Source organism: Styela clava, chromosome 6, assembly GCF_964204865.1.
Source record: "Styela clava chromosome 6, kaStyClav1.hap1.2, whole genome shotgun sequence".
NCBI classification, from domain to species: domain Eukaryota; kingdom Metazoa; phylum Chordata; class Ascidiacea; order Stolidobranchia; family Styelidae; genus Styela; species Styela clava.
Genome location: NC_135255.1, coordinates 5924548 through 5938892, shown reverse-complemented (window position 1 = coordinate 5938892; position 14345 = coordinate 5924548). Strand labels below are relative to the sequence as shown.

Below are 14345 nucleotides of genomic sequence, written 5' to 3'. Positions count from 1 at the left end.
AAACCATTGAATGAACTGACTTTGGCCACCGCCAATGGAAATTCCAACACTTAAAAATTACGACTTCGATGAAGTTGAAAAAAATAACAGGGAATAACGTCAATGAGACAAATACCCTCTTGCCTATTACGGCAATTTTCATCATCGACCTTCTACTTCTAGATCTAAATTAGTATCTGACTAACTGAAGTAGGTTCTATGCAATTATTCAACCTTCCTATCTCTAATTTTCCAGGATTGATTACTGAATGGCAAAACACAGTTGGAGCATTATGCAGGCTTGAATCCCAATGGGGGATAAATATTATCAACTGCATTTCTAAATCCCCATAGAGTGGTTTGCGCAATAAACGACCGGTTATAGTTTTTTCCATCCTCGAGTCCATGTATCTAAACCACATAACTGCTTACCTATTTCCAAACCTGACGTGAACTGGTAACCAGAAAAGCGGCTGTGGTCCGCCATATGATTAAGCGCTCTCTTATTGGCTTTCTACTCTCTTGAAATAAATATAAAAACGCAATATCCTACTTTTTCTTATACTTACATCAGATGAGAATTCAACTCCCCTTCCTCTTTTTGTGTTTCTTCTTTTTGGTTTTGGGGCAGTGTATGAAGTCATTTGCACGTCGTCATCTGAATCTGATATTTTTGTGATGTTACTTTTGATGATACTTTGGTTACGCTGGGATGATGCATTGAAAGCTAAAAATTTGAAAATATACCACCTCTTAGAAGTTTTTCGAGGGTCAAAGAAAGAGTTTCTTTTGTGGTCACGGAAAAGTTAACGTTTTTCAACCAGAAAGGAGTTCAATTGTTTTAGTAGAGGTAATTTGCTTTGCACTTGCGTAAAAAAATTACTAATATTCTATACCTATTGTAGTCGGCCAGAGTACGAATTTCAAGAACAACTAGCTTACGATCTATTAAAATTGGAAAGAGTTTTCATGCGTCATGAGGAAATGACGAGTTTTAAATTATGCAAAGGGAGGGATGTATCAAAAAAGGTTAGAGATCACATAGCAAACGTTTTTGATTATGCTGAATAAAGAATCTTGACCAAGTCATATATACTATCAAATAAAAGTCTCCATCGAGAGTTTCGCTTGAAAATTGATATTCATATTGCAAATTTATTCAATTTTTCCGGATCAGTCACATATTCATATTTTGTCAGAGTCAGCTATTTGACTCCAGCTCCCAATTCCCTAGTGAAATGAAATTTCGACAAGACTTCTGCTTCCATCCGTAGGAAGACCGAGATTTGACTACAGATATTTTGGCATATAAAAACATTATTTAATTGCCTGTTAAGAATGTTTAGTAATCTTAATACTTCACCTCATTTCTATGACTCAAAGGAGTTTAAAAATAGGACTCTGTCTTTTGTCTTTGAGTATTACTCGACAGCCCCAGTGAATATGGCATAATAAATCAATATCCATCTCTAGTCACCACAGGTGGTGTAACTTTACAAGAAAACAAATCATGTGCATAGAAAAAACTATTCATACCATCCATGATATTTCCAGTTTTACGGGAAACAGGAGTGGATTCCACAACAGGGATCGCTGCCTTTGAACCCCTCGTACTTCTTGACCCTCGACCTCTGCCTCTAGTTGACCCTTTAGATCCTCTGCCACCACGACCACCCCTATAATGTGTATAATAAAAATAAATCAAAACTCAAATTTATAATTTTACCGACCAAATAATATCCCATTTGGACTCCCACCCAGAATAAAAAATTCATCAGTTCGATGCAGAAATAACTATTAGCCTTGATGATACTGGTGTAAATGTTGTTGACTATATGGAGGGCCATTACTTGTCACATGATTCTGTTCCTAACCTGAATATCATCATGAAATATGAAGAAACTGACCAATCGCATTAGCAGTGGTTCAATGGTAGTCCTCATGTACAATGTACCGTTATTACAACAAACCTGCCACCTCAGTCAAAGTACCTAGTTGACCACTGTAGTTAATGAGATTAAAAAAAGTTCCACAGTCTCGTATATATGTTTTGTGTTTTTCAGCTTTGCTACTGGTAATGGACTGGGATAAAGTTAGATTCAAAAGAGAGTATATTTTAATGAGATAATTACAGCAACAGCTTTACTTCTTGACATCAAGCTGGCAATAACAGTTACTTGCGAAATCTTTCCACTCAATCAATAAAAACTTTACTAATGGGTTCAAAATATAGTTATTATTTGGTATAACAGAAATGCCTGACTCCTCTGCTCCGGTTTATCATGACACCATAATACATACCTTTTACCTCTTGTACTGGCTGTGATTTGTGCTTCACTGTCAGAAATCACCATTTCATCGTCCGAATCAATGTTAGGAGTAGCGACACCACGTGCTGATCTTTCTAGTTTTACTCGAGCAAGTATAGCCTTGAAGAATATGTGAAATTATAACTTCAGGCCTAATCAGTATTAGAGTTGAGTGACCCAGAGTCAAGGCAACTGAGCTAAGTCTCACTGGCAGTTGATTGAGTCATTTCATATAGATCAAGGGTGTGCAACATTTTTAGTCGGTGGGCCATATCACCAACTTCAGACATCTAGCTGGGCCACATAAAAAAATTTAGTTTAGCTGGTGGCTGGGAAGTGCCAGGCAAACACTATGAGGGATTATTACATCACAACATAACGTTGTAAACAAGTCATATCGCTTATCCTTACAGTAATGAAGGCACCGAGCAAAATGACAAAATATTTATCGCAGCGATGAGAGCCATAAAACAATATGCTTTTTACCCGTATGAGCGCCTTATTAACAATAAACTGTCAGATTAGGATTTATGTTTGATGGGGGAAAATGTGAGTGTTGACAAGAGCCACATTAAATGGCTTGATAAAGATTGCAAACAAGGTTTGGGTTCGGAATACAAGAAGTTAAATATTCATTAAAAAGAAAGGTTTTCAGTCTCAAATGACTCGAGGTGTTTCCAAAAATTTCAAAACAGACTTTGAGCATGAGAAATCTCTATATTAAAAAAACATCATACAAGATATTTATGTAATTTAGGACAATTTGCTCAAAGCAGGTTCACATGCACTCATTCAGGATTAAATGAGACAAACTCCTTATGTGAGCAAATTATCAGCGATTGCTAAAGCCCCAAAAGCTGCTGAAATCATATAGAATGACATGGCAGTACATTATGTATACAAGTTGACACAAGATTAGGAAAGTTCAGATTTACCCGAACATCTTCCTGGCTTTGAAATTCATCATCTCCCCCACCGGCGTTATTGCTTGCAGCCATACTTGCCGACTTTTTCTCTTCTTTATACCTTGCGATCTCTTCAACTATGCGATCCTGCTCCATTGTTAGTAAATTATGCTGATGAAATTGAAAAGAAAATTGAAATATCATGAAGGGTTCACTGCAGAAAACAAATTAGAGTTGATTAGAGCAACATGTTCCTAACTACTGCCCCTTGACTGCTGTTTATATAGTCGTTTGTTTCTTGATACATTATCCTTGCAGCCAGAGCATACAGATCCACTAACACATTGGTTCTTAAAGTGGGGTCTGTGATCGCTTAGGGGTCCGTGAAGCGGTTTTAGGGGGCCTGCAAAGCAACTTTGACTGTGACACAGAAGCACTGCTAAGATGGTTTTCAAAAGGGAACGTGCTGAAAAAAGTTTTAGTATTTGATTGGGGAAAAAATGCATGGTTTTCTGCAAGAAGTAAAACATGAATTGCACAAAAAATTCCTCCGATGCTTGTTTTCTGATGTGCCTGTTTCTGATATGTCACTCGATATTAAAATTTTGAAACAGAATGGTACACAGTCCCAAACTGAACTCAAAATAGATAAACTGGTAGTAGCTAAGCAATTGCACCAATTGAACTGTATAATGACATGCAATGAATAATGCTCGATATAAAGCGTTGCTATTTGATTTCAATGTTTTAGCGAAACGTGACTCATCAGAAAAATTTTGAGGGACCGCTATGCAAAATTTTTCAAAATATTTGAGAACCATTGCAATAATATACAGGCAGAGAGAAAGGAGGAGAAAATAACATGCTACTCCAATCAAACATATTATAACTAAATCAATAATAAATTTTATGTATGCATGTCACAGGGTAATGGTCTCAGGTTTAAACTAAATGCCGACAATTCCACTCAGGGTTCAATAAATTGGGTAGGCAATACCGAGTAATTAGAACTCTGTAATACCGAGTAATAACATATATTCAATATTGTGTCTAAAATCTGCCTGACCTGTTTCAAATGTGTTGACACTTTATCGAGTTGATGTTCACATAAATCATATATTGCATCTTTTTCTTTCTTTTCAACATATTCACGAACTGCCATACTCATTCCACGTGCAGACAATAAAGACATTTGATATTTCTAGAAAAGAAAACAAGTAGTATTTTTTCAATTGTATGAGTTTCGCGGTAACTACCTTAGTCATAGTAGCTTGATCTATAGATGTCAAGTATAGTTATGTTCGACTGTGCTCTATTCTTTATTGAGGAATAGGCCAGCACAATGTTGAAAGCATAGACTAGCATAGACATTTTCATCCCTATATCAATTAGCGTTTGTTTAGTTTGCTGATGTAAAATTTCTCTAATGATAAATTGGAATAATCCAATTGATGGGTACAGTTATTGAATCACTTCTTTCCCACCTGAGCATCTAACACAGGGATGGGAACATGGGGCCCAAAATTTTGCCCACCTAGACAGACTGGCGGGCCATGTAAGTATGATGTAAGGATTTACATTTTATAAACAATATTTACAGTATTACAAAAGTAAAAGTAGAAAACATGAAGCCTCGTCCCAAAACTAAATTTAATCACAATTTCAATTAATTCCTTGAGCTATTTTTTAGCTAAACCATCAAAATTTGGTTTCAATTTGGTTGTGGCAGCATCATGCGGGCCAGATTGAATTACGTAACGGTCTGGACTTAGCCCGTCGGCCGTAGTTTGCCCATGCCAGATTTAACAGGTAAAATTGACTCAGAACAATTTTCACATTTTGATGCCTAATCCATCTACGCATACAGTCACAAACTCCTTATAACGTACAGTATTATTTAATAAATATTCTTCCACAAGATCTTCAACTTTGACCTTTTCGACAACTTCATTTACAATTAAGTCATCAAGATCTGACATATCTTGCTTCTCTAAAAACATAAATGACAATTCTGTGTTACGTCAAACTTGAAAATATATTTCTTGTATAAAATTATATAAGTTTATGAATGGATGGACCAAGATATTTTACAAGTTCAATCCAATATTACCTGCATTCTAATCGCCGCGACTGTTTCGGGGGGAAATGGGAATTTTCGATTTTGAAACCCCCACCCCTTTCGAAAATCTTGGCTGCGCACCTGTCCTAACCTTTTTTTTAAGCGACTCAAATTTTGTAAAAAATAAATTTAGTGAAATCTTGCAACTCAAGAATATGCGCAAATACTCAACATCATTTAGTGCAACTATGACCACAAAATTAAATTACCAACATAAAAATAAAAAATCTTTTTTTCATAACATTTATTTCCTTATTATTTATTTCAACAGTGTCATTTGCTTGCCATCAGCGATTTTGTTAAATCCTTGCGTGGCTTCACTAGAGCAGCACTTCAATGCCAAATAAACAATATTATGATTCACTGAAAAATAAGATCAATAACTTTTTTATTTATCTTTTTTATAAAAACAAGCAATGAATCAACTCAAGGCAAGAGAGCCTGGTATGAGCCAAAGTTTATGTAGTAAACAATTTGGCTCTTCTTGCGATGGAAGCTGGCGAGCTGGCGCCTGGACAATGCATCAACTACTACTGCAGTCACAACTAGTCACTTAGTTGCTTTACCTCCTTTCACCATATTTCTTGTAGATTTTTTCAAAAAATGTACAATAGAATCTGGATTGGCGACATTTTCAGTGAAATTAGCACCAAGTCTGTATGGATTGAATGTCGGATAACCACCTGAGTAATCAACCTGGTCATAAATGAAAGGAAAAGATTTATATACTACAATATGTGCGATTTTTAGGGTTTTTACACAAAAAATGTACTGATAGTCACAGACAGGATTCGATCTGACAATAGCTTACCGAGTTACCGGTAAATGAAAAATTATAGGATTGTTCCATAAAATATAAAAAAAAAAATTAAAAACCAACTATAACATTTGAAGATTAGATCTATGATTTATTTGAATTAGATACTGAAAGACTATTGGTAGTATTCTTTTTTGGGAATATTTTCTTTTAAGATTACAGAATATACTAAATTTTTTCCTACATTATTTTACAGCTTCACTGCAAATTTTAGTTTAATGTAAACTGAAGAAGATGATGAGCAGTCACAAAATGACGCCATCTGATAAAGGTTAATACTTTAAAATTAGGATATCATAAATTACAGGAAACTCCCGTAATGTGTGTACCAGGTTAGGCGATAATTCTATTCTGATTTTCCTTATTTAAGTTCTATTACGAGTTCGAGGACTGTCTGTGTTAGCCAAGTGAATATAATATACCCCCTACCCATAGGTTTCAGTACCTTCACACAACTTGATGTAGAGTAGGCAAACAAAATTAGTTACTTCCATATTGTTACACACACTTCTGGAGCGCCATTACAGAATATAAAGCTCCCGTAAAGCTATACAAAAACTCACACGAAGTCTTATTAAAGGCAACTTTGGCTGTTTTGGATGACCAGACAAGTCATCTTCAGCCTTGATCAAAATGCTTTCAACTCTTTCTTCACAATATGCCTGAATTTCCTCTTCCACCATTGGTTTAGTTGGATCAGATATACAAGATACATCTTTTAAAACTATGTCTTCAACATACATGTTGCGAACACTTCGCAATGGAATGTATTCTGGTTTCATATCCTTACCACGAATGTGTAGTAATGTAACATGCCTGGATTGGAAATTAAATAGTACTTTTTGAAAAAGATCTACCGTACTTAGAAATATGCAACAAAAAACACATTATACTTGAGATTCATCTAAACTTAAATTATCAAAATATTACTGTAAGTGGTGGAAAATTTATGATCAGATCCAGGATGAAAAATTTTGACCGGCCCCGAACGCTAGGCCTAGGTGGATGGAAATTTTGGAGGAAATCAAATTTTGACAACAAACACCTTTTTTCATAGATTGTTATGAATACTCAAATTTTTTCTTTGGGTTTCTGCAAATAATACTGTTATCATTGTTATCGTGGTGAAAAGTTAAAAAAAATTATGCCTCCAATCTCCACAGACCTGGTATAAAAACTCATCAATTTTATTATATTTTGAATGTTTTTAAAAAAAAATTTTTTTTTTAAATATTCAAGCATATGAAAATTTATATACAGGACAGTGTTAGAATAGATTCAATAAATATTCCCAGCACATTGGCTGGGATTGCAGAAAAAGTCGGGATTTGCATACAATATTTTGATTGTTGAGCGTCAGACTCAACTAGGTTGGCTTCGCATGTTAAATATTTTGGGATGTAAAGGACCTTGTTTAGAAGATATATAAAAAATTGAAAAAAAGTTTTATTTATTGCAATAACATATTGAAAAACTGTGGTCAGCAAATCGTACTTCTGAAGTATGCGTACCAAGATGGTGGACACTGGAACATATTATGTATATCGGGTTAGGGTTACGCCAAAATTCTAGGTACAAATACTATGAGAGTCACTTGGCTAGTCCCCGAACTCGTAATAGAACTAAAATAAGGAAAATTGGAATAAAACTATGGCCTAACCCTAACCTGGTACACATACTTCGTTCGGGTGTCCGTCATCTTGGTTCTCATACTTCAGGAACACCCATCAAACACCCCAAGAATAATCTTACTTTTGCTTACTCTCACCAGCTGTGAGTGAAGTTGCCACAGTGCTTCCAGGTTGAAGAACGAAAAAGTTTTGAATCGAATTCCATTGCATAGTACCCATACATTCATGTTCGTGACCCCATATCACAAGGTCAAAAAATTCATCCAGAAACTGTTCTGGAATGTAATTGGTCTGTCCATGTTTTGCTCTGAAATACAATTTGGATTTTATTCAATTATTGACATTGAATTGAAACAAGCTGGTAGCCACCCAGGATCTCCATTGATAGTTGAGGCTTGTTGTCTTCTGCGGAAGGTAGCGTTCTTGGAACGTTCTTTAAATTTTATACCGACAGGCATGTTTTTATGTTGTTGCCATGGAAACCAAATTTAAATCCGGACCCTCTATAAAACGCACATTACTAGGATGACAGAATAACCCACATGAAAAATTTGAACCAGTAAACTAATCACAATGATACAAGCACATTAAAAATGACACATATTACACACACACACATAGAAAGGATACCTGTTTTGATGAATAGTCATAATATTAAACCATTCATCGGTATTTTCTTTCGGTCGTAAAAATTTAACATTTTTCTTCAAAAATATTCGATGAAGCCTTTCATCCCTAATAGAACCTGAAAATGACATACAATCATGAGCAACTGTCAAAAAACCTAATACCAATAAATCTCAAGCAGGCCAGCACATCAAAATTAAAACCAAAAGCCAAAAATCTACCACAGGATAAAATTCAATTTTCTCATTTGCCCTGAAAGGAGGTTAACATTTAACAACACAAGGAAGCATATTGAAATGGTAAACAGCATCTTGCCCAATTTCCAGCAAGGCCGTGGGGTCGAAATTCTTAAATTCCTCAATAGTCAAAATTTCAGACATAGCGAGGAAAACAAAATTTTCTATAAAAACTCAAGAAGTTAACTAAGTGTTCTTAACAGTCTAATGAGGCTTGAATATTTCTAAGTGTTGTTGTCAATATTTGATTTTATTGAAACTCGCAGATGCTATTGGAGTCAAAATTAGACATCTAAGATAATTGTTTCAGATGCAGATCAATTGATACCAACAATTGATTACCCTTTCAAATTGATCAACTAACACTTCAACAAAACAATAAAGTATTTAGTTAAACATACATGAAGAAACTACACATCCAGTTATGATGCTGATTTGATCTATTGCAAGTTTTTCATTTCTCACCTAGTCCATATAATGCTAGCTTAGTTGATCCTTTTTGCAGTAAAACAGGAGATATTTCAATCTTTTCAAGACTTGTTGCTCTTCCAAAATGATTTAGAAACCCAGCAACACTCAGAAGATCTATTGCACTTAAGCTTCCACTCTATAAAAACACATTTGTAATACAGTTTGATAGCAGAATTCAGAGGTATTGTCAAAAAATATTTCAACAATAAATCAACCAGTTACTTGTATATGGCCCTCCTGTAGTAAAGGTTGCACACCCCTGGTTTAGTACATTCATTTCTTCCCTAGTGAGTTGGTTCTTGTAACCCGTAGTCAGATGCGGAATCCTCCCCCTTACATCCCATGTACATGGATACATAACTGGTTAACTACTCTTATACCCAACATGAAGAGGTAACCAAACAGGCCATGGTTTGCCATATACTTAGCGCTTTTATCTGCATTTCATTATTTGCGAAAATTCAATTCTACTAATAAAACATCTCAATGCTTACCCCTGCAGGATCATCATGATTCCCATGTATTGAAAACACAGGCATTGATATATTTAGATTTGGATCTTCATAATTTACTGATGTTATTGTTCTTGATGTATGACCAAAATCAATGGATTGATCGCTTAGAACTTCAACCTGACATGGTCGACTTCCGAGACAATATTTTCGCATAATTTCCATGCAAGAATGTATAGATTTTCTTGATGGTTTGTTCTCATGAAAAAGATCACCACCGAGTAGAACAAAATCAGCATCTCTAAAAAACAATATTTTTGTATGAACATTCAAAAAATGGCAAATTATAGGCAGGGATGGCCATTTCCGAATACTAAACTATTCCGAATACATTCTAAAATAATGTTTTCGAATCTGGAATTCCGAATACATTCTAAAATCGAAAATAACACATTTTTGTTTTAGTTTATTAAAACCCAGTAAATTAGGAAATAAGCTTCAATAGAAATATCATAATAAAGCCACAAACCAACAGTATATGCACACAAAGTAATTGATAGTTTATAGCTATCAATAAAAAATAACAGCAACTTGTGACACAGTCAGTTTATTAAAATTATTCACATTGCACAAATGACCATATGAAAAGATAGCCAAGGAGTTGTCTGACGCTTTCTATCATTGGTACACCATGATATTACGATAATAGTCAAGTCTATTGACAAAAATACTACTTGTATTCAGATAATTGTGTATATTTTCTGAGAGTAATAAAATTTATTGTCAATACAGGCAACTGAAGCAAGCAACAGCAATCGAAAATCCATTATGCCTTTATACAAATTATAATATTTAAGCCTAGAGTATTATATTATCTACCAGTATATTTGTATATTAATTTATGTGAACCATATTGTTATTATGTATAGCATATTGTTGTGTCTGAAATTATAAATAAGTTAGTAGAGGATAGATGACCACCACTGCCAGGCGCGCAGCCGGGATTTTCGAAATCGGAAATTCTCATTGCCGTCTGTAACAGCCACCGCGATTCCGCGCTCGTTAAAACAGTCGTTATTTCAGCATCAAATGATCATCCTGTTAGGTAAAATATTCAGTCCATGACAACTACGAGATTCCAAAATATCTTTGTATATTAATTTAATGTGTCCAACGTAACCGCGAGTTCCCGTGCTTCTTCTTACGTCGAAAAAAAAAACATTACTATTCGGTCCACGGCGATCTGTGACCTAAAAGTACGAGATAAACTGCCTGATGTATTTAATTTTAATACGTATTTTTGCAATCTCGACAACTCGTTATCGCCGTTGAAAAAATCTTAAATAATGATATAAAAATCCTGTTAATCATCATACAATGAATATACATAAAGTTTAGCAGTAAATTAAAAATACATATTCATCGGCGCGATTATGCCACCTGTTAAAAGAGTCGACTTTTACAACAAATAATATAACAACGAATATATATTTTTCTGTTGTGCAAAGTGATGAATTCGTGACCGATACGAGCATATTTGAAATGTCTTGCTTTATTATTAATTTAATTTTCTTAAATTTAACCTGCGGTTGCGTCGACAAAATAAAATTCTCACCACTCTTATATACCTTTGCAATCCGCGGTCATAAAAATAAAAACGTGTGGTAAACTGCCCGATTAAATTATGTTTTGATCCGTATGTTGCGAATTCGGCAAATATTTAGATGTACTTGTTAACAGTGACTCCGCTCAATCGAAATGCTGCCACTCTGATTATTTTTAGATAAAACCGTTCAAAAAATCCATAAATCTGCTGTAAAATCTCAGAGTAAAATTTATTTCATCACAATAAAATTGATTGAATATATTTTACATTAAGTAATTATATTATATACATCCTCACAACCCGCGTTTTAAACCTTATATAATGTTAACGCAATAATATTCGGCAATTTAAAATAATGGATAATCAGGCAAATCCCGCCCTCAATTTGTGACTATATGTTTTGCCGACCAAACATAATGTGTGCCAGAGGCACACGAAATTTTGCGATTATCACTGCCTAGAAAAGCGTTTTTTAAATTTCGTGGGCCTCAATAAAGCAATAAATGTATTGTTTACGTTTTTATTTTCAGTATTATAAATTGCCGCTTTTCAATCAAAAAGTTGCGTGGTCTTTAGAAACTCGCCGCCGATGAATGTATTTACCAGATTCACAATTCCGTGCGGTACAAAAATAAAATAATTGTCGTCGTTATCGAGGAACAAAAAAATTTTCGTTTTAGACAAAATAACACAAACGTAAAGGCATTTATGGCCTAAATAACACGTTACGCTGATGAGTGATGAAAACAATCACGCGCAAGTTTCTATCGCGAATTTTTTCATTCAACAGAAACGCCTTGAAAGGGGCGTCACACAAATATCCGATATTCTTATGAACGCTAATTCCGATATTCGAATAACGAGATATTCGAATACTTTATTCGAATTGGCCATCCCTGATTATAGGCAATTTCAGTGTTAATTATACCATTCACAATAAAGTCAAACCTAATACAAATATTGAAAATGAATCAAATCAATTTGATACTACATATTTTTGATATATCAAATTCTAGAAATGATTTAAGATAGTATAATTTGGAAATCGTCCCACATTATCACAAAAAAGACTTCATAAGTTCGTAGCAAATCGAAAATCAATAAAATCACATTTAATAATAACTTTCCTGCATTTTAAAATTCAAACTTAATTGAAATACTGTACATGACTTTCTATGTATTCTTAGTTGAACAGGACTCAATTTGAAATATATGATGTTTCATATTCAGAAAAAAAACTATATAAAAATGTATCAGAATAGTAGATTATTCAGTTTTGATCATTGAAAAGCTGAACCTTTTATACCACTTTTCAAAGACAGAAATCGGAAGGATACCCACATAAACCTAAATTTCACCAAGAGTAGAGAGCATTTATAACTCATGTATGTAGGAATTGAATTATTAAAGCCATATAGTTTGACGTAGATTTAGGATCTCAGGTTCAGTGATATCTCAGACTCAAATATAAATCAACAGCAAATGAGCACTTTAAGTTCTTGTGTACCTTTCTTTTGCAATAACAAGAACTTCTTCAAAAGAATTGAATGAATCTCTCTGTTGTGCACTATCTTTCTCTTTGTATCCAAGATGAATATCTGATGCTGAAAGTAAATTCAAATTTAATTCGAATTTATGCATAATCAAAAAAACTTTGAAAGATATAAAAATCAATAGCAACATGTGATTGCAAAATTAAAGACCTGAGAAAACATATCAAAACCGATTATATGAAATTATTTTATAATTCACTAATTTTAAAATATAGCAATCGGGATAAATTTCATAAAAAAATAGTATACACAAAAAAAAAAAATTCTCTTTACTAAAAATTTGGAAACAGCAACAATTATTTAGTAAATGTACATATAGGTTAAATTTTTGTCTAAAAATCAAACGAAAACAAGTCAAAATTACTTTAATTACTTAACCATGATAGAAGCATGAATGAACCACACTGTTTTAAGTTCGCTTTTATATCATTATACCAATATACTTACCAACTAAAATTTTCATTACATCTGCATCTGCCCTGCAATCAAAATTTAAAATATTTAGAAAAAATAAAAGTGTCTTATGTTAGCATCGCAGTGAGTTGCTAAGTGTGCTACGAAAATTACTAGAATTGTGTTAAACATACCGGTAACTGGAATATGATGGAACATTCTGCATGTTGTATTCATTATAAATGTTTTATAGTTCTTATTAAAATTCTGTGTATATCGATCAATAAATTCATTTTACGCGGCGCACTCTTTGGGAACTGCTGCCGTACTGTAAGTTACAGATTTACTTTAGTCAATTACCTGATTAATGCATATTGTAAATTTGCATTTGATGGGATAAATACAGAAATAAAAACTCACATTGTTAAAGTTCGGAAGTTTGGTGCTAGAAGACGGTATACTATGGTTGACTGTTAAACGAATAACTCTGAATTAGAAAAACGCTGACAGATGTTTTTTCAATGTTTCCACAAATCCAGAGAGTGTATTATTTAACAAGTAAATTATATAGTCATAAACATATATCATACACAAAAAGAAAACAAACATATGCATTATTAACATCGTTCCATCATGCAGTCATGTGCATTATTTCCAGATAATTCATTCATCTAATCATAAGTTTATCGATTTTCTCACACTGTCACACAAATCTGCAAATTGAGTACCTGTAGTTTATTTTTAGTTATTGATGATGAAAAAACAAAAATTATAATAAAATTGGGCTGTCATACTGTCCGGAAAATTCCGGACATGTCCGTAATTTAGGGTTAAATTTTGCGTCCGGGAAGAATTTGAAAAATGCTTATACAGTTATATGTTTTACTGCAACTGCAATCGTACTGTGCACACTGCTAATAAAGAACATTGTTATTTCGTACCGTGCGCATATTTTTTACTACTAGGTCATGAAAATAGTCATGAACTATTCGGAATTTTGCTTTTTCAAATATGGTGACCCTATAATAAGTCTGTAAGTGAAGACTAAGTTCTAAAGTTATAACCCATTGCATATCGTATCAAAGTACTTTTAAATAAAAAAATCTTCCCTCAAGTTTTTTCTATTAAACATTTATTTATTTTTAAAACACTGACACAGGAAACAAGAAAAACATAATCAAACATATTTTGCGGAAAAACACATTTCCAAAATAGAAGAGATACAAAGTTCCTGTTTACACAATACA

General features: G+C 33.7%; 1 protein-coding gene across 2 annotated transcripts in view; it reads right to left on the bottom strand.

The window, feature by feature from the left end:
- LOC120331208 (double-strand break repair protein MRE11-like) overlaps positions 1-14345 on the bottom strand; it is a 15606-nt gene extending 1261 nt beyond the window's left edge. The window contains exons 1-15 of one of the 2 annotated variants that reach the window (XM_078113512.1): positions 13519-14345; positions 13153-13184; positions 12660-12756; positions 9589-9847; positions 9089-9230; positions 8391-8505; positions 7882-8067; positions 6693-6945; positions 5879-6008; positions 5083-5183; positions 4260-4394; positions 3224-3364; positions 2281-2408; positions 1516-1655; positions 549-706 (exon numbers count right to left, since the gene is read on the bottom strand). In XM_078113512.1, coding sequence (XP_077969638.1) covers positions 549-706; positions 1516-1655; positions 2281-2408; positions 3224-3364; positions 4260-4394; positions 5083-5183; positions 5879-6008; positions 6693-6945; positions 7882-8067; positions 8391-8505; positions 9089-9230; positions 9589-9847; positions 12660-12756; positions 13153-13184; positions 13519-13520 — 2019 coding nt within the window. In that variant the 5' untranslated portion in view covers positions 13521-14345. Of the gene's footprint in view, positions 1-548; positions 707-1515; positions 1656-2280; positions 2409-3223; positions 3365-4259; positions 4395-5082; positions 5184-5878; positions 6009-6692; positions 6946-7881; positions 8068-8390; positions 8506-9088; positions 9231-9588; positions 9848-10425; positions 11785-12659; positions 12757-13152; positions 13185-13518 lie in introns of those variants that run through there. The other variant, XM_078113513.1, reaches the window with a different exon arrangement.